This window comes from Xiphophorus maculatus, chromosome 16 (genome assembly GCF_002775205.1).
Source record: "Xiphophorus maculatus strain JP 163 A chromosome 16, X_maculatus-5.0-male, whole genome shotgun sequence".
Taxonomy (NCBI): Eukaryota; Metazoa; Chordata; class Actinopteri; order Cyprinodontiformes; family Poeciliidae; genus Xiphophorus; species Xiphophorus maculatus.
Window position 1 is genome coordinate 777984 of NC_036458.1, and position 20682 is coordinate 798665.

General features: G+C 42.4%; 1 protein-coding gene across 1 annotated transcript in view; it reads right to left on the bottom strand.

Moving 5' to 3' along the window:
- Nucleotides 1–20682, bottom strand: part of LOC102220115 (syntaxin-1B) — a 48512-nt gene that overhangs the window by 10057 nt on the left and 17773 nt on the right. Inside the window, exons 2-7 of the mRNA XM_005812472.2 lie at nt 18669–18743; nt 18120–18219; nt 13500–13574; nt 3184–3257; nt 2308–2416; nt 631–704 (exon numbers count right to left, since the gene is read on the bottom strand). Coding sequence (XP_005812529.1) covers nt 631–704; nt 2308–2416; nt 3184–3257; nt 13500–13574; nt 18120–18219; nt 18669–18743 — 507 coding nt within the window. The remainder of the gene's footprint in view (nt 1–630; nt 705–2307; nt 2417–3183; nt 3258–13499; nt 13575–18119; nt 18220–18668; nt 18744–20682) is intronic.

Consider the following 20682-nt stretch of genomic DNA (forward strand, 5'->3'; position numbering starts at 1 on the left):
CCACCTACATTTTTTCGGTCTTTGTGATTTTACTATTAACATAAATTTAAATGTTTATGTTTCTGTATTAATTTTCTTCTTTTTCAGCATATTGTACAACAAGTCACTTAAATGGGATTGTTTCTATTTTCTGGTCATAATATGGTTAGTTGGTAAAGAAACCTTTTGTTTTCTATCTTCACCTGTTAAATGAAAGTCACAGGTTTTAGTTGCTTTCTGAATGATTTATTGTCGGTTCGTTGGCAGTTGGACGAACTTACCTGGTCAGACTAACTCCACACCTGCTGTAAACCTGAACTTTACTGACCTGTGCTGATTGGTCACCACACTGTGACGTCACAATACAAGTGGCTTCAATCAGAGTAGCTCAGCTGTCATTTGCAGCCAGGTGTTTTGTTAAATCCCTGCAGTCACGGCCGCTTTTAATTTGAAGAAGAAAACAATATGAACTCCTTCAGAATAAAAGCAGTGGTGGCTTTTCTTCAGCTTTCCTTCCCATGTCCAGAAGCAAAGGCTGCCTTCACTTGATGTTTCAGCGCACCTTGTGGCCGTTCTGCATCCTGATCACATGATGATGCGTACAGGAAGCAGAAGGCTCCACGTTAAAGTGACCGCAGGTGCGGTGCTTACATCATCGGTGAAGATGGCCAGTTTGCCACTCTCCAACATGTCCTCCAGCTCTTCGTTGGTGGTGGTTCTTCCAGCTGCAGACAGAGCAGAAACAAAGATTATTCAGAGGAGATCGCCATAGCGACCTTCCACAACACTCAGCATCTTCTGATTTGCCGTTTTGATCCGTTAAGGTCCAACCAACAGAAGGAGGATGATTTATGAAGCAGGATTTCACTGAACAGCAACCAGCTTAGAGATGAAATGTCTGTTCTGACCGAGCCTCAGGTCACAGGAGCAAGTTCAGGAGGTGAAGTCGAAATATCACCAGAATAACTCAAAAATAATTAGAGAATAAAATCAAGATATTACCAAAATAATAATAATACATTTTAAAGAAAAAAAATCCAAATTAAAAAAATAAAGAGATCCTGTAAATGGCTGTTAGAGCAGCAGAGCGTTCAGCCGGATTTAAAGAGTCAGAGAGTCTTTTGAGTGGAGGATTATTCTAAATACCAGATGATTTCTGTCCATAAGGCGCATTCACAAAGCGGGCGGCTCCACTGGAGGACGGCTGCAGCTGGACCGGTACCGGTACCGGTACCTGCTTTAAGTTCTGCTCAGAGCTCCAGGATGATCAGTCTGGATGAATCTAAACGCTCAGAAACCAGCAGATCAATCTGATCTCTGATCAATGGCTCCATGTTCTCCATCAGAGCCAAAGCTCCTCAGGTAGCGGCTCACCTTGATGCAGCTACTGATATACCTGGGATTGTCTCCACACCTGATCACCTGATCAATAATCAAACTGTTTGATCAGCCCTGGTTTCTCTCTAGTGAGAATAAATAGATGCATTCAGACGATGAGTTTCATCTTTAAGAGACACAAACTGAGCAACATGATTATTTACATTGAGGTTTTCACATCCTTTATTTCTATTTTCTTTATTCTGTGTGTGTGTGTGTGTGTGTTAGGTTATTGTCTGAGGATAAATGAGGTTCAGTTTAATTGTTTAAACAATAAAATATTAAAATCACAATAAACACTGTAGTCAGGTTTCAGTGTGTTTAGGTGAGTTTTGACTCGTTGTAGTTTCTTATTGTCCACAGATAAAGTTTGTGTTTCTGCAGCACATTTTCACGCCAGAGAAAAAGTCTGTGTATATTTACCAAACTTTGACGAAAAGTTAATTTTTATACATGCCGACTTGTGCGTAAAATATGGCGCCGCACATTTCTCGTGCGTACGCCGCTTTAACGCGGCCCCTGGGTTCCTTCAGCAGCAGTGAGGCAGCGTAAATACATTCAGTTTATTTCTGTAGCGCCATTTCATAACAAGCAGCATCTCAAGGCACTTTGCAAAAAAAATCATTTAAATTCAATCGCACATCCATTCCAACTGATCCTACTTCTCACAGTACAGTTTAATTAATTATTCAGAAGTTTCTATCTCAGCAGAACATCGAGTCATTGACTTGCAGCATTCACTCATGGACCAGCAGGGGGCGACAGTAGACAGTTGAGTCGTTTTTACAGCAATCCCTTCTACCGAGTATGAATGTAGCGACAGTGGAGAGAAAAAACATTTAACAGCAAGAAATCTCCAGCAGAACTTGTTGCTGCTGGTTTGCTGGTTTTGTTGCTGCTGGTTTGTTATTGTTTGTGTTTACCATCCGCCATGTTGCGTGTTGAACTCACTGATCTCCAGCTGCCTCTGGATGCGGTCCTTGCAGCGGTCGCGGTACTTGGACTGCGTGGTGTTGTACTCGGTCATCACCTCCACGAATTTACGCGACAGCGTCGAGTGCTGGAGAGAGACAAGGAGGAAAACTGGTTGAACGTGGATGAACTGGTTTAACTGGGAAGGACTGTAAACCAGAGCTGGAACTCCATGATGTACATCCAGATGCTCAGAACTTATTTTTGTTGAACCGAACATCTGGACATTCCTCAATGGCTCTTAATAACTTTGGTTAAATATGACAAACAACCAAATAACACAGCATATTAGAGATATTATAGATAGAAAAAAGGCAGAAAATATACTTTTAAAAACTTGAACATTTTATTAAAAACTTGAAGAAATTTCTATATTGTTTTTCTTGAAAATTTCAGAGACTAATCTCAAAGTTGTTGAAATGTACTCATTTTGTCCATCTGCAACGGCTCAACATGCTGATCCTGTTAGTGGCTGCAGTTCCCTTCTTGTCCACTAGGCGGCAGCAGACATGACGGCTGCAGCCAATCACAGACCAGAGAGCATGAGGAAGTGACGTTCAGAAGGAACTTTGAGCAGGAATGAATTAAGAAGCTAAAAAACAACGTTTTAGTGATAAAGTGTGTGAGGAGTGAAAGTGTAACATGCGTGTCGGTTTGAACACGTTTGATCAGCAGCAGTCACATGATAAACACAAACTTCTGCTCAGCTCTTCAGATTAAACTTTTATCGTTTGCTGACAGACTTTGTAAGCTTGACCCGTTCTGGAGAGGTCGACCATCTGGTAACTGGTTCTGCTACATGACGGGTTTGAATGTGAGAAGGCGTCGCCACGACCGGGTCTGGACCCGACCCACCTGTGTCTTACGGATCCGGAGGTCCGCTGATGATCTGTTGAGACCTTCCTCCTGCTCGATGCTCTGCTCAATTGCTGCAGGAACACAAACAAGCAAACGATGTTGTAAAGCAAACTGTTTAATTCTGTTTTTCTGCTCCGCAGGGCGGTTCGGTTCTGACCCGTCTTCAGGTCATTTATCATCCACCATCGACCTGTCTTCATGCACGAGCTCCTCAAACCAAGACACGCCGGGTACAACCGAACCATCACAGGTTTCTCTACTACGGTGAGTGAGTTTCCAGTGATTGTAGCGTAAAGTAAAAACCTTTCAGGATAAAAATCACAAGTTGCTTCAACAAAGTAAAGCAAAACAGATTTAAAAAGATGTGCTTTTTCCTTAAACCTTCACTGCTTCATCAGTCTAAGATGACGACCCAAAGAATCCCGCTAAAGCAAAATAGAGATGGATTGAAGACAGCAAGGTGCAGGTTCTGGAGTGGCCTATTCAAAGCCCAGACCTGCTCACAGATGGAGCAGGTTAACATGAAGGCTGGAGGAAAATGCAGCATGTGTAAAAAGATTGTTCAGTTTCAACCTGAAGTGAAGGAACTGAGATGTGCTCCATCCTCAGCGCTTATTTACCCAGGAGAGCTAGCTTAATTACATCTTGTCACTGAGGATCTCTGTGATCACTGCAGCTTCTAAAAAACCATCCAGGAGGAAAAGCCTGAACCACATCTGACCAGCGAGACTCTCAGGGAGGTTAACAAGAACAGATTTAAATCTATAACAAGGAAATTAATCTGAGCCTTTAAAAGGTTTCCTTCAATATGCTAATGAGGAGAACATTAGAGAGGAAGTTTAACAATGATTGATTATTACTTTACTCCACCAGTGGTGGGCACCGCTAACAAAAAAGTTAGCTGCGCTAGTCCTAAAGCGCTAATCATAAACAGTAGTTCTGCTAATGGCCGTAAAGTGGGCGGCCATTGGCCCTGCTGGTCCCGCCAGACATTCACCCAGGCTGCACACAACTCTGACAATCTGTGACTGACATCTCTGTGTTTGCATGCAGACAGATACAGATAAAACCTGCAGCTCTGAGACCTGGACCAAATCTAATCTAAGGCTCCAGATCAGAACAGTCAAAGATTTTCAGCAGCTTTGGGTCGGGTTGGGATCATGAACCGCTCTGACATCTGAAAAAAGGCTTGGACTCTGATCCGGTCCAGGTCTGAACCAATTCTGCCTAAAAATGAAATGAGATTTCTGTATTTGTCACCATTTATAGAACCGTGACGATGTTTTCTTTCTAACGGCGTTGGGATGAAAAACAGACATTGGGCCCATTTCCGTTACCGGTCCGGACCAAATGCTCACCACACTTTGCCCAGCCAGATCATTTTGGCTCAGGTCGAATAATAATTGTGTGAATTTTATTATTTTTTTTTTTCCTCTTTGCTCTTCCAAAAGCCAATCAGCCATCAGGAGCCATAAATATCGATGGCTGCTGATGGTTTCAGGTCTGTTGGCTGCTGAGACTCATTTCTGTCTGCTAAATAACAAACACATTAAAGTTTATTCATTTTGTTTTTCATGCAAAAATATTGACATCTCTTTCCATACAATTAGTGGAACAAGCAGCAAATATAATCTGCTGCCTTTTGGTTTCAGACCCACAGCATCCAGATAGCAGGAGCTGCTGCTGTTGCTGCTGGAGCTGTTGCTGCTGGAGCTGTTGTTGCTGCTGTTGCTGCTGGAGCTGTTGTTGCTGCTGTTGCTGCTGGAGCTGTTGTTGCTGCTGTTGCTGCTGGAGCTGTTGCTGCTGCTGCGCCACAACGTCATGATGCGCTGGAACCATTATATTGTCCTGCTGCTCTAAACTGGTATTGCTGGAGGATATTTGACATCTATTTTATTATTATTATTTAATGTTCCAAATATTTGACAGGTCGTGATTTTTGTCATATCTATCCATCCTGTAGCTGTGTTGTGCGTATTTCTGTAATTGTATTAAGTAGCAGGGCGCCTGCAGCTGTAGCCACTGTGCGGACCTTCAGATTTTTCTTTAAGTAAAACAGAAAATAATCATTTTTAATATTTTTTATTATCTAACCCTCTTTACTATTAACATTTAGGAGAAAATAAAGATCTTTTGTGTCAAAACGTTTTGTACGTAGCGAGTCTGTGTGAGTCCTGCTGCTCCGCACAAAGCCTGAATCTTATTGGTTAGTTTACTTTTGGGAATTTGGCGGCTTGGCGCTTTTCCTGTAAGCTAAAAATGAACGAGGAGTTTGAATCCTGCCGTAGTTCTAAGATTGGTCGTTTGGATCCTGCCAGAGCTTTTGACCGTGTGCGGTTCTGGTGGGTCGCCGGTTTATGAGCTTTAAAATCGTCCGTCTGTATTCAGCTGTTCTCGGGTCGGCTGCATTTTTCCTCTTTGACATTTTTCCAGAAATGGAATAAAGTCCATTCCTCCATCTAAATGCTCTGAGTAAAGCTGCTTGCTGCTTGTTCCCACTGGCAACATTTCCTTCTGATTATTTTCCACCAAATCTCTACCACCATTTAATAGCAAACAATCATTAGATCCAGCCAGACCGCAGCGCATGGTCGACCCAGAACATCGTCCTCCAGGGAACAGATGTTGACTGTTTACTTTGGGACAAATTGCCACAAACCCACTGAACTGATTGACAGGTTCCATATCTCCAGTTTAACTGATTATATTTAAGCAAATCTTTCTAAATAAATTTGGTCTTAACATTTCCACAAATGACCAGATCTTAGCTGGGCTGTGACATTAAATATGCATCATCCCAATTGGAAAACTACTGCACTGTGTAGCACTACTTAATGTAGTTAAGGGACTAGATGGCACAGAACACCAGAAGACTAGATTCATCTACTGGAGCTGCTGTCAGTAATCAATAAAATAATACAAAAGAATAACTGCTTTCAATATTATGTATTTTAAAGAAAAAAATTAAGTGAACATCACAAAACACAAACATACATGGAAACCAAAAAAATAAACAAATAAATACAATATATACACAGTACTGCAGTAGATCTCCTATATAGATGTGCACAGAGTCCTAACTTTCCCTGCTGGTCAGCACATTGTCTGACCGACACACATTTAAAAGTCCATGTTTTAATTGTCCAGTTATTTGAGATGAAAAAATGTCCAAGCGTAATTTGTTTCCACCAGAAAAGAGATGAATAATGGATTGTGTGTCTAGGTAGTGAGATGGAGGGGGAACCAGTACAGACCATCAGACTCCTACCAGACCAGTATGGAGTGAATTTCAGGTTCTCCTGGCTCCAGCCAGTTGTCAGAAGCTCGCAACCCTTTAACCCTAAAAAGGATCATCTGGCCAATTCCATAAATAGTTCAGTGCATGACAACTTCATGGCTCCAAGCTCACTGGATGTTCAGATCTGTGGCTCCTTTGTCTCCAGCTCTCCCCCTCACACCTGACTGGGAAAGCTGGAGCAGGCCTGATTAACCACTCAAGATGCAGTGATTGGCTGAATGCACTGTGTGACTGACTGTCACTCTAACCAATGGAGCACCAAAGGTGGGATTAAGGGCAGTTTTTACCCTGGGTTACACCTGCATCCTTTTATCCTCAAGAAAATCACGCTATAATTCACCGTGTTGTCAGCTTGGTCCAACTGATTAATATATATATAAATATAGGTGCAGTTGTGAATTATCAGTGCCTAACAAGTGCAGATATGAAAAAAAATTCATTTAAATATCCATAAGTTTTAATTAACTCTCATTAAAATGTGACTATTGTGTTAATATACCTGGAGGGGCGCAAAGAAGTTACTGTCAATGCTTTACAGAATATCGAGTTGATAAATATCTCATAAGTTGTTAGTGTTATATATATATATATATATATATATATATATATATATATATATATATTACCTGCACTATGGGGACAAATGGTGTCAGGAGTCTCCTTAATGAATATCATTACCTGTTTGCAGAAATGCTCAGTGTTCAGCAGGAGGGTTGGTGGGAGTCAATGTCATGTCCTGATATTTACCTCAAAGGATTGTTTGTGTGTGTTTTCTGGCCTGTGGCCTGGCAGCGCCCTGCTGGATCCACCATGACTCAGCAGTATCACACCACTGATGGTGTGTGTGTGTGTGTGTGTGTGTGTGTGTGTGTGTGTGTGCGTGCGTGCGTGCACTGTGTTCCTGGGTGTTGTTGTCTTTCTGTATGGCAGTGAGATGAAAACTGGGTGAGTAAGCAGCAGATTGAGTCCTGGTGTATTTTTGAGGACGTTTAGCCCATTTAGCTGAAAGAAACTGATGCATGTTAATTTGTTCTTATGTAAGAGTTTCTCCCAAATTATAAGAACTCAGCAGAGCTGCAATGAAACTATAAAAAAAAAACAACGTACAATTTAGACTGTATTTTTGTGAAGAACTGAAAAATACATCAAAATGCAACCATCACTTCAACATTAGTGATTAATGGTGAAAAAGAAAATTCAGTGTCTCCCATTTGCAGGGTAAAACTTAAATGGATCTAAAAATGTTGACATTTTGTAAGTATACAAAAAGACGACAGACTTTATATGGTCATTATTTAATTAAACAAAGATGAAGCCTAAAGTCTGTCCTTGCTGTTTTCATGGGACTCATTGTGAAAGTAGCAGCCAAGAGCTGCAGATCAAATGCGTTGAATAAGTGATCATGTTCAATGTGATCACCTCTGTCAGAGGAAGAGTTCTGGCAGCAAACACAGCGCCGAACTGGGCAGACATCAGCAAGGAGCAAATGTTTCTGCTCATCAGTCTGGAAGAGTTATGAGGCCATTTCCAGGCATCTGAAGTCCGTCGTCCAACACAGAAAGATTATTCACAAGCTGAAAACATTTAAAGTATTTCTCCTCCACTTCTCTCTGACCCAAACGCTTCTTGAAGAATAAGAGACAAAGAAATAGACAAACCAGTGAACTTGCTAAGGGAAATTTTACATTGTTGTGTTAAAAAATATTTTTCTTGTCACACTTAAATATTTCAGATTATGAAGTGGCTTATTTTAATTATGAATTATAATTTTAAAAAGCTTAAGGAAACAGCCTGGCCCTCTGTGAAAAATAATTTTCCTTAAATCTAAAACTTTGTGTTAACTGGAGTCTTTTACATGCCTGAGGTTGAACTTTGACCCACTCTGGTTTGCAGGATTGTTTTAATTAGAGGCGGGACTCAAAAACTTTAGTTGTTGCTAAATGTTTATAATTTATATATATTTTAATTAATAATAGACATGTTGGCTCCTTAACAAAGACAGATATGGTTTCTAACTGAACCACAGTACAAAATAAATCCGATTAGTTGAGTTAAACCTTTTAACGAGGTAACGTGTGTGTAATAAATTAATCTGAATTATGACCTTAGTTTTAATTTTGCAGCATTGCAGGTTTTCAGTGTGAAATGTTTAAACTCACAATGTTTCACCAAAATGTATAAAGTTAGACTTTGATCATGTGGTGCATAAAATCATAAATTCATGTAATGATCAAATCTGACATTTTCTAAACAATTTAATTCATGAAACCTTTATTTGCAACTTTAAAAATTAGAATTTTTAGTTTTGTTAAAATTTTCTTAAACGTGTTTGGTTTCTCTCTCATAAATGCAATATTATAAATCAGGTGTTGCTTAATCAGGAGACTCTGATGTAAATGTGCAGATAGACATAAAAACATAGAATTACGTAATGATGAGGTTTTTCCATCAGTGAATGTTTGGCCTCCCAGTGAGGAAAGTCTCATCGGTCGCTGCAGGTCCCGTCTTTCTAAGGTGACATTATTTTGGGTTTTAGTATCGAGATATATTTTTTTATTAAAAATTATTTATCCATCACTAGTTAAGATGTTTGACCGTGTCTTGAAATCAGATATGGACCTTTGAACGAGAAGGTATAGAATCGCTAGCTTTGTTTCCATTAACCACAAATTTCCGCCAAATTAAAATTACAAAAATAAATTTTTTTAATGGAAAAATATTTTGGAAAAACGTAAGTTTTTAATAAATTTTTTGCTCTATGATGAGGCCGTATTGTAATAGACATATTTCATGAAAATAAAACAGAAAAACTTTTTTTTGCATCATACGAGTAACGTGATCAACAACAGGATGTTACCACTGACGAAAACCACAAAGAAGACGACAGGAAGTAGAAAGATGTGGATGGTTTGTTTTTGGTTTATGTTGCTCCACCAGAACTTTCACAGCATCACACAGTTCATAAAAGTTGTGTGTTATTCCAACGTATCTCCTGTAAAATGGCCGACTACAATTTCCCCCAAATGCTGCATAAGTAGCTGCACCTAAGAAGGCGGGGCTTGCTGCGCCAACGCCTGCATGAGGCACCGGCGTCTCCTCTGATTGGCTGATAGATGAGCGTTGAATTATGAATATATGTCGTAACTGTTTACACCCGTTGCTGCCATGATGTTTAATGAACAAGCTTATTCACATGTGATTTTAGTTTTGTTTCTTATTTAATGCAAAACTCTCAATTGCAAAATTGTGTTTGTTCGACATTAGCGGAATATTGACAGAAATTTGCGTACATTTGTAATGGGAATGCAGCTTATGTTTAATTTGTCAGTAAAAAGTTGATTGTGTCTGTTCTAAAGAGCTTGCAGCTTCACAGACAGGCTGATGATCCCTGCAGGCGGAGCAGAGAGCGCTGCGCCGTCCTCAGGGTTCGCATCTACAGTAAGAGATCCTGTCTGTGTGGGGACAATAACACTCTGCTGCCTCATGGGGGATCCAATTATAGCTTCATCCCAGCTATTCTCAGTCTGCATATGTACAGTCTGTGGGTGTGTGTGTGTGGGTGTGTGTGTGGTGGGCAGTCCATCTTCTGGCTGTGCACATTAAAGCAGGGATGTCCTTGAACCTTCAGCATGAACCGGTGCTGCAGCAGCAGCAGCAGCAGCAGCAGCAGCAGCAGCAGCAGCAGCAGCAGCCGCTCTCTGTGTTTCTGTAGCTTTAAGCTCATTGGCTTGTCTTCCTCTCTGTGTGTTTGTGTTTCTGTCACAGTGATTATAGCTTGATAAATCGCTGCTACAGTTTCTGAATATTCTCATCTTCTGACGCAGCTGAAGGTCGACATGTGTGCTCATCCTCACAGCAGAAATTTTCTATGAACTCACACAAATAATACCTGCATGATGCAGCCGCTATAAAGCAATCATTTCTGTTTTAAAGAGACGTGAGAAATGTATTCTTATTACAGTCTAAAACATCTTCCACTCCGGCTGCTTTTATTCTTACCAATTATTGTACCAGAAAAGACACACAGGACATGTGTATCACACACAAGGCTGTAGGAACTCTGACCCAATGGGGAAACATATCGGAAACCTGACAGATCCATAAATAGCTTTGATCAGAAATGTGTCATGGTGTTACTTAGTAACCGTTCCTCTAATATACCCCTTTTGTTTCAGTAACCAGTAATCTAACGAGTCACTATTTACAATCCAATAATCATATTAAAGTTCTGCATCCAAGTCACTGTGTGTTACTATATTTGTCGTTGTATTGAGGGAAAATTTATTGTTTTCCTCGTTTTCCTTGGGGAGTGATGTCACAAACGTAAACAATGGAGAGAAAAGAGAGATGCACATTTTCCAGCTGATAGATGAATTTTTCATTTAGTAATCAAGTTACTTTTTCAAAGTAATTATGCCATGAGAACTGATATATATAAATACACACACACACACACACACACACACACACACACACACACAATTGTCTTTGTCCCTCATATAAGTCCTGATCCGTTGGACCAATGGACCTTACCACAGGGCCGCGTTTCATTGGCCGATGCCCATTCTGCGTGGCCGTCTCACAAACACGCTTAGCTTCCCGTTAGCTAAGTGCAGCATAAAGGCAGAACTGATACAACTTGTACACCTTGAAGCCTGTCTGCTACAGTCTGACATTAGCTAAACAGATCAATATGCAATGTGTCTGTATCTGACATACACTAAAGATTTTATTTTAGCAGAAAAGGCTTTGGACTAAACTGTTACTCGTGTTAGCCACGTTAGCACCAAGTACAGCTAGTCAGTCAACCATCGCTGTGTTCAGGGAAGCGCTGATTAATAATCGAGAAATAAATATCAAGCCTGGAAACTTGATATCATAACGGACTGAATGTTGTTTTTAACATAATCTTTGCTCGTCTTGCGGGGCGCAGGCGGTTGCCACGGTAACAGGTGTGCTTAAACTACAGAGAGAGAGTAAAAAGGTAGGAGTGGTTTTGAGTTGATCACCTGTTCAGGTTATTTTACCTTTGTTTCCCTTTGCTGTGGCGCGTTACAGCCGCTGTAGTTTCTAAACGTTGGACTAATTACCTCGTTAGTTTGTGAGTTTACGTCATTCACAACAAACATCAAATAGAACAAATATATTTCATAAAATTTTAACAAACAAATGGCTTCTACCGCGGTAATTATGTGAAATTAAATGAATTATATTCCAACTTCAGATTTGCCTTTACCTTTACAGAGCTCTTTGGTTCCTCCTATCAGGCTGTAGCTTCTCATATTGAGGTCAAAGTTCAGATCTACCATAACTGACTGACACCTGCTGGCCTCAGGTTTGCAACCAGCTTGTGACTGAGAAACCAGTAACCTCCTCCCAGTTGATGACATGAACTTGTTAGTTCCTCTGTCCATTTAGCAGCTGATATATTGAGAAAATCCGCTAGAAATGATTCACTAATCAGTCATGTTTACATAGAAACAACCAGGCTTTGTCTGTGAGACTTGCGGTCACTTGGGTCGGTTGTGGGCGGAGCTTGATAAGGTCCATGGTAGCGAAGGTACAGGCCGAACCAACAGCTACTGTCAGGTTTCTCTCACCAGAAATTGGTTATTTTGATCTTTAAAATATTTCTGCCGCGTCATTTGACTAAATGTGTTGATTTAAAACTTTTAGACCGAACATCAGCACGCAGAAGTTTTCATCCATCTGAATGTGAAATTATCTTGGAATTGGTGAGTCTGAATTGTTGGTTTTGTAGCATTAGCCGCTAGCGGTTAGTGTAGCGGGTTGAGAAACAGTAAAAATTAAAAATTAATACGCCCCTATTTTTGAATAAGAATTGGTCTTGTTTTTTGTCTTGGTTTTTTGCTTCTGTATATAGTCGAGTTTGCTGTGTGCATGTATCTTCTCACCAGAGGGGGCGCTCTCGTGCAGCTGTGGGTCTAACAGAGAGAACGAGTTCCTGGCTCTGCGCATCAACTCGCTTCCTCTGTGATCCACAGATCTTGGTTGCACAGGATTCACCTGCCTGTGTACCACCTGGTACCGGCTCAGACTCCCCTGGGTCTGGTGCCGCTAACATTAGCATTAGCTGCTAGTGGTTAGCATTATTTATTAGTTTCATTTTGGATTCTTGCTTTAGGTTCACATGTTCAAGCTTCCACTCAAGTCAGTTGTTGGCTTGATGCGTAGAACCTTACAAGTCCTGTTTTGTTTAATACAGGCCAGGTGGACTCGGATGAACTCGGATGGACTCGGATTTCCTCAAACCAGCTGGAGGTTTGTGGATGGTGAGCTAACGAACGGCCCGGCTCAGAGCTTGTAATCCCGGCCTGCAGCTGAACCGTCCGGCGGTGTGGCAGGAGGCTGAAGCAGCCTGACCTCCATCTCATGAACATAAAACTGCCTCCAACACGCTGCAGGCTGCAGACGACGTGTCTTCATGCTTGAACTGATACAAACTCTACAAACTCTGAAATTACAAGTCGTGTTTGGGTCATTAGTCATTAGTTGCGGCTCATTTAGCGCAGCTGGTGATGGACTCACATTTGAAATAATATCAAAATGCGCTTAACAACAACTGCTGTGGTAACTTGGAAACAACTTATGGTATTTGGTTTAGCTTTATTTATTTCACACATTTTTATTATTGCCTTTGGATTATTATTATAATGCATGCTACCTGAAAAACAATCCAGTCTGTCATGAATTAGAGCTCCAGTAGACGATGGTTATCTGTGTTTCAGTATTGCAGTGTAAAAAGCTAACTTGGTGGCACTTGCCTTTAAAGTCTGCAAATGATGCTAAAATTACAAACAGTGATTCTAATATTGGTGCTGGTGTGTTAAGTTACAACCCAACTTCCTGGACTGTAACCACTTTGAAAGAAAGAAAAGTCAGATTCAGAGGAAGATCGTTCAACCCAAATTAAGATGGAAACAAACTATCCTGATGAGACGAGCGGCTGATCATTGTTCAGTTCCATCGATTATCAAATGTTTTCTGCTCGTACCTTTTAATTTTGAGCGAACTTTATTGGCTGTCTTCTTGATGTCAGCTGTGAGGTCCTCCAGCTCCTGCTTGGTCTCTGCAGGGAAAAACAGGAAAAACGAGGTGAGGACGTGGCACAAAGTTCTCCAACAATCCATATTTCATTTGAGAAATGATTTATAGTGAGTAGTTTTTAGACCACTAGGAATCTGTCCTGGCTGATTAAATTCATTTGAAAAGATTTAAAATCGTATTTGATTTCACAGAAACCTCAGATAGTTTAGTGATTAACAAGCAGCAGTGTCTCGTTTTGTGAGCATTTCTTCTGCATTTGGACCTGCAGAATAAAACTCAGACATGGTTTCTCCCTGAAGCTGTTTGGGGGTTAAAGGTGGAGGAGGAGGAGCGGTAACCTCCCATCGTGTCAGCCATGTTGGAAGGTGGCGCCGGCGAACGGAGGCTGCAGCAGTGCAGTCAGATTTACGAGCGCTGCAGTGCCTTTCAGCCGCTCTACCTCTGACTCACCTGCTCCTGGGCTGCGGCTCGGAGACCCAGCGGACCGCAGGCTGCCGCTGCGCTCGACCCGCTGACGTCTGCCTGGATAAACGTCCTGCGAGGGTGCCCAGGAATTAATCTGGCGTTAAAAATGCAGAGACTGAATCTGATGAGCTGTTTCTGTTTCTGAGCTTCAGATTAATTATTAAACCCATCAGCATTTTGATGAACATTTCTCTCAGTGATCGTTAAAGAGAAACCAAACTCTGGCAGAAAACCAGCTTTGTAACGCCTCAAACTGCCACCAGAGCGTTTTAATTGGCTGGTCGTTAACCAATTAGCATTAATGGAGCGGATTGATGAGCAAACCTGCTGTCAGACTTTTATTTTCCCATCAATCAGCAGGTGAGTCATCAGAAACGCAGTTAACACACTCATCAATACACTAATGATCAATCAGCAGCGGCTCTCATCAGCAACACCAAACATTCTGTCTCTGCGTCTAGTTTTTATTCAACCTCCAGGTTTTTGTGTAGGGTTTTGTGCAGCGCCCCCAGAGGCCAGGAGGAGAACAGGTCGTGTTGTCTGCAGGTTAAAAATGGCCGCGTTTGCAAACGAAGCCTAAATGTGCTGCTGTTCCTTCAGTTCCAGTTTAATGACAGTTTAATGAACACCAAGTGGATCTTTATAAAATATACCAAACCAAACAGATTTAAGGTGAGTTTTTAACGCTGATCAATGACAACCGATAGCAACTGATGAATGAAGCCAGACGAGTTTTAAAACGTCATTCAGACAAAATATGTTGCATGAATGAATGAATGAATGAATGAATGAATGAATGAGAACTAGTTTATACTTCAGCTGTGAACTTGGTTCAGAATGTTCAGGTGAACTATGAACATGAATGAATCATTTTAACGCAGCTGAACTGAATTTAGAAATAGTCAAGAATGAACTGATGTTCATATATACATTAAAAATAACATCCTAAAATTGTATATTTTATTTACACTTTGTTTTAAAATATTCATGAATGTATTCAGAATAATGTTAAAATTTTATTTTTCCATTAAATGAATATTAACATCTTGATTCATTTAGTAAAATTCTAAATACAATTTTCAGAAATGTAAATATTTCAATCAGCATTTTTTTCTTTTAACTTACATTGGATTTTAGTGAATGTTTGTTTATTTAAAAAATGAACTGACTAGCTTTTAAATCCAGACTCAAATAACATGAAATAAAAATGTTTGTTTGTTTTATGAAGGTCTTATTGAGGGAGATTTTCCTCTGGACACAAACTGACTGTTTATTCTCTAAAAGGCTGAAACTGAGCCGATAAAATGTTTTAATTTTTTAACTTGAACTCAGATTTAGTTGATGTGATTAATGAGTGAAGCCAGCAGCTGTAATTAAAATGACCGAACAGATAAAAAGAACAGGATGAACTAAAATGAGTTGTTAGGATCCTGAACGGCTGCGGTTTACATCTGTAGTCCTCAGCTCTCACTACAACTCCCATCATGCATTATTCAGGCTGAAACACGACTTGTTGGCAGCTGAGAGCGAGCTGACCCAGAACTGAGCAGGAAGCAGGAGAGAAAGAGCGAAGAGACGAGTTTTCACCGCGAGGAGGAACGTCCACTGACCTCACTTTGGGTTTTTATCACCCAGATCAAAGTCTGTGCGCTAACGTCAAGAAGCTAATAAAACGCTTCCAGGATGGGAATACCACTGAACAAAACCAGGAATGTTTTTGTTCACGTCATCAGAAATATTGGAGTTGAAATCAAACATTCTGACAAATCTCATGTTTCAGTTTTCTTAAACAGAAAAACATTTTTACAGTCGGGTTTTTCCTCGCCGAATAAATACTGTAAAATATTTCTGTCTGAGATTATTCTGCAGCAGATTTTATTATAGCCAGGCTTTTTACACATTGTGGATCTGAGGGATGGTGCAGCGATTCACCTGCTGGCCAGAAAGATTTTCTGCAACTGTCACTGAACTCACCACGGTTTTTCTAAAATACATCAGGGAAAAAAGTCTCTACATTTATTAAATATTTTTACAGTGACGTAAATTAGGCTAATAGCTGACAGAGGTCAGAGGTCGTTTAATTTATACATATGAACATTAAACTGGTGCTGGAGGCTTGAAGTGCGGTTATCGCTTTAGCATTAGCTTCCCCTAAATACCATGTTGGTGCTGTGCTAACGTTTATGATTAGTGGTTTGGGGTTAGTGCAGCTAGCGTTAGCTAGCGATGTCTCCTCACATCGTAATTCTTCAGTCGATAACCAAAACCTCGATACAGATTTCAAATATTTTCCAAATTAAAGTTTACAAAACAAAAAAACACAAAACAAAAAAGAAAATGAATGCTTCAGAATTTATCAAGAAAAATTCATTTAGAGAAAGCTTAGTGCGCTAAATATTTTTAGGGTTAGCAAAACTGCTAACGTGCCAAGCTAAACGTTAGCTGCCTTAGTGTGCCAACCACTGGTTTTGTCACTCACTCATCCCACTGTGACTGGGAGACAGATCTAGATGTCATTAGCAGAATTGATTACATGTTTTTCTTTCTTTAAACCTGGTGCTTCAGATCGATGATTCAGTGGATATGAAGCCACTGATGGCCTCCTGGGTTTACAGCCTCACTGGAAACTTTGTTTTCCTCTCCCAACATGAAGGAATGCAGAGCTAATGGACGTTACTCACATGAGGCCAAGCTGGCGTCTCCTCCACCACATAATGTGACGTCATGCAGTTTAAAAGCAGGATCATGCAGACAGAAACACGGAACAGATGGAAACAAACAAAACGTCATTTATCATGCAGAAGAAAGTAAATCACATGGAGAAAACATGCAGGAGGAAAACACCAAACTCATCAGGACAGAGTTATCGGGGTTCTGGTTCTGACCGAACCAGGAAGGTCCAGAACCGGACTCGGTCTGGATATCGACCCGTCCGGTTTTAACCAGGAGGGCGATCTGCTTCCACCCGACCCGTTTGCTGTGGACCGGCTGCAGGTGTCGGTGCTGACCGAGTCAGAGCCGACCGGGTCGGACCGGGTCAGGCTGCAGCATCGGGTTCGCGCCCTCCGGTCCAAACCGCTTCCGTTTCTTCTTCTAGTGTCAGGAGGAGCGGCGGCGTGGATCGGGTCGGACGCGGCGCTGCGGAGCTCATCAGAACCGGGACGAGGTCGAGCCGCTGGAGGCTCAATCAGAACCGGGACGAGGTCGAGCCGCTGGAGGCTCAATCAGAACCGTCCCTCCGTGTTTACGACCCGAGATGGACAAACCGCAGGGTCTCTGTCTGGTCCCAGAACCAGGCTCCAGGTGTTTAAAGCCTTCTGGAGCCGGATGCCTGTCGGAACCAGAACCAGTCCTGCTTCGGGTCTGAGGATAGCAGCACAGGACTGAGGGATGAAATGTGACAGGAAGCTCACCCAGGAGCCAATCAGGAAGCTGGAAAAGTTCTGAAATCACCAGATCGGGAATGTTTACCTGTGAACCGGACCGATGGATTGGGAAAAGGGAAAGATCGGGAATAACCAACAGGACCCTCCTGACCCGGATGGGATCATTTGGACCTTTGTCATGAAGAAGGAAGTTACCGTCTGGATAAGACGAATCCGTGGCCCAGCAGGAGGATTTACAGCGATTGGTTTCTGCTGATCGGATCGATGGACTCAGGAGAATCCGGGCCACTGAACCCAAACAACAACAGAACCAAGCAGAGATCCATCCGCTCCTCTCACTGAGGAATCGCCGCGTCGGAGCTGAAATCTGGTTCCGACTCAGCTGGAGAAACGGGAACGCCGAGTGTCTGCGTCTCGGACTTCCTGCTGCGGGAAACATCCAGGAATAAAATCTGCAGCATGTCGGACATTTTGGACCCGAGGCTGAGCTGCAGCCGGCAGCGAAATCGGGTCGGCTTGCTGGTCCGGACTCAAAGCCCAGTCAAACAAGGGTCATCCGGGGGCCACGTGACCCCCCTTTCACACCGTTTGAGCCCGGTTCTGCAGAACCGTCCCCAGCTGTGTTATTCCATGCCGGAGCCGGACCCGACCAGAACTCTGGACGAGCTTTGTTGGTGCAGATGTTAGCAGAGGGAAGAGGCTGAGCGGCGGCTTACTTTCGTCAGGGTTGGGCGCGGCCAGGATGGCGCTGTGCTGCTTCTTCACCTGCTCCACGTCCTCAGACAGCTTCTCTATGCAGCCGCGGATCTCCTCCACCTGGACGGACGGACAGTAACATAAAACCTTTTATTTAAAAAATAAAATTAAACATGAATCACTTGAAACATAAGAGTCCATTTCTTCTGTTTTAAAGGTATTGTTGGCCTAAAATTATTCCAGCGTCAGCAAAACGTCATTCATGTGTAAAATAGTTTAACATGATTCTGTATCCTAATGTTATCCAGAGTTATTGGGATTAAAACCGATTTATCTGAATATCAGGATTATTTGATGTTGATGTCATTTTATCTGAAAATGATCCCATTTTTATTCAGAAGCTATGCTAATGTTTTTGTGGTGTTAGCTTAACATTATATTAGCGTTACCCAAACCTGCCCCACCATGACCTCTACATGACCCCAGTTATTGTTACCCGAACCTTTTCTCAGCGTTGGGCTCCAGATGGTTGCCTTGGTGACACACCTGTCCGTGTTTCTGGGTCTCACCTGTTCAAAGAACTCGTCCATGAAGTGGTCCCTGTCGACCTGCACCACCTCTTCATCATCATCGCTGTCCTTAGCCTGCGGACACACAGGATGAAGATGAGGCTCTGAACAGATCTGATTGGCTCCCTGGTGAAATAAAATCTGTGACATCATGAGTTTAAGCCAATTAAAGCTGCAAACTGGATGGATGGCCAATCAGAGCTTTTCTTTCTCTGCTGCGTCTCTTTGGATCGTTTGTCCTGAACTGACCATCGGTTTAATTTCCATCAGCTGGATCTATTCCTGTCAATATGTCGGCAGCCTCCAGAGAAATCTGTCCTTAAAATCTTTTTCTCTGTCGAGCCTCAAACCTCTGAACTGGATTTAATGGATCCATATTTCAAACGATCCATGAAGTCAATAAGTGAGTCTGGGGAGAAGCTCACTGCTGGAAACGTTGAATAATTAAACATGTGAAAGGACAGAAGGTCAGAGGATCCTGGTGCTTCTAGAAAATCAGTTCAGCAAACTGGCCACTGATCTTTCAGGGTCTTGATGTTCTGGTTCTGACTCAGATTACATTTGTTGACCCGCTGCTGATTTGGAGGCTCAGTTCAAACCTGTTTTATTCTGAATTTGCTCAGAAACGAGCTGGAAACATGGCGGCGACGGGCAAACGGCCTCCGAGGATCAGGCGGCTGCTGGCCGCTGATAAAGTCCAGCCGCCCAATCAGCTTCCTCCGTCAGCGACAACCAAACGGTTCTGTGTGTCGGGTCGCCTGGAGATTATCAGCTGGGACAGAGGAGCAAGGCCTGATGGGAAATATTTCACCTCCTTAGCGGGTATTTATTGACCTGAACAGAACCAGTAGTTTTGTCCCAACGATCAGAAGTAAACCGGGTTGAAAGCAGACGGAGCTGAACTGGGTCAGACCGGGCCACAAGCAGAAGGTTCTGCTGAGGTTTTGGGTTTTACTGGAGCTTTTTTCAATTGGATCTTACAGAATCTAACTGGATCTATATGGTGCTCACTGGTTCTGACAAGATCTAAATGTATCTGTCCTTCAGCAAACATCATCCCCAATCCCAGCCAATCCCATTCAATCCCAGCCAATCCCATTCAATCCCAGCCAATCCCATTCAATCCATTTCATTCCAGCCAGGCAGCTTCAGACTCGGATCATGTCTCATTCAAGCCGTTTCCAAGGATCTCTGTAGATTTCTTCAGAGATCCTTATCTGAAACCCAGATGTTCAGAACCGACCCAAACAGCTGCTGGTGAAACCTGAACAGATTTTTGATCTAAATCTTTTTTTTTCATTGGATCTTTTAGTTTTCTGCTCCGCAACGAGGCGGGTTCAAGGTTCCTGGTTCATGTTGGTGTCCAGCGTTCACTTCAGGTAGAAACGGAAAAAGGAAACCTTCAGCTGTATCATGTTGTGCAGAGCAGAGCGCTAACATGTCCGTTCTGCAGATGGTTTGTGGTTCCTGATCGCTTGGGGCCAAAATGCAGCTCATCTGAAACTGGGTCGTTCTACTTCTTCATTTCACAGCTTTAAAAATAATGACTAACAAGCTGCAGATCCGCAGGCGGCGCCGACTCCATCATCCTGCCACAGGCAGCAGGTTTTAGCGGAAATGACTCAACATGCTGCGCTGACGTCAGACTCCTTAAAACGTCCAGCTTTCTGTCCTCGGACTGTTCAAGCCGTCGGTCCAAAACCTTCTGGGTTCGGATCTGGTTTCAGGGTTCAGTTTGGGTCGGGCTTCAGGGCCAGAAAACGCAGCAGCGTGTCATCGAGTGTCTGACTCAGACAGGGTCCCTGAAGGCACCGCGGGCCCCTCCCAGTGGAAATCCTCCGCAGACGATGTGACGGCAGAGGACTCGATAACCTTCAGAGAATCAGCTGATCTGAGAGACTCCAGGAGATAGACCGAGCCCAGACCGATACCGCCTCCGATAAACAGCAGCGCCATCAGGAAAATTAGGTTAGAGGAAAAACTCTAGCCTAAGAAAATACCAGAACTAAATACG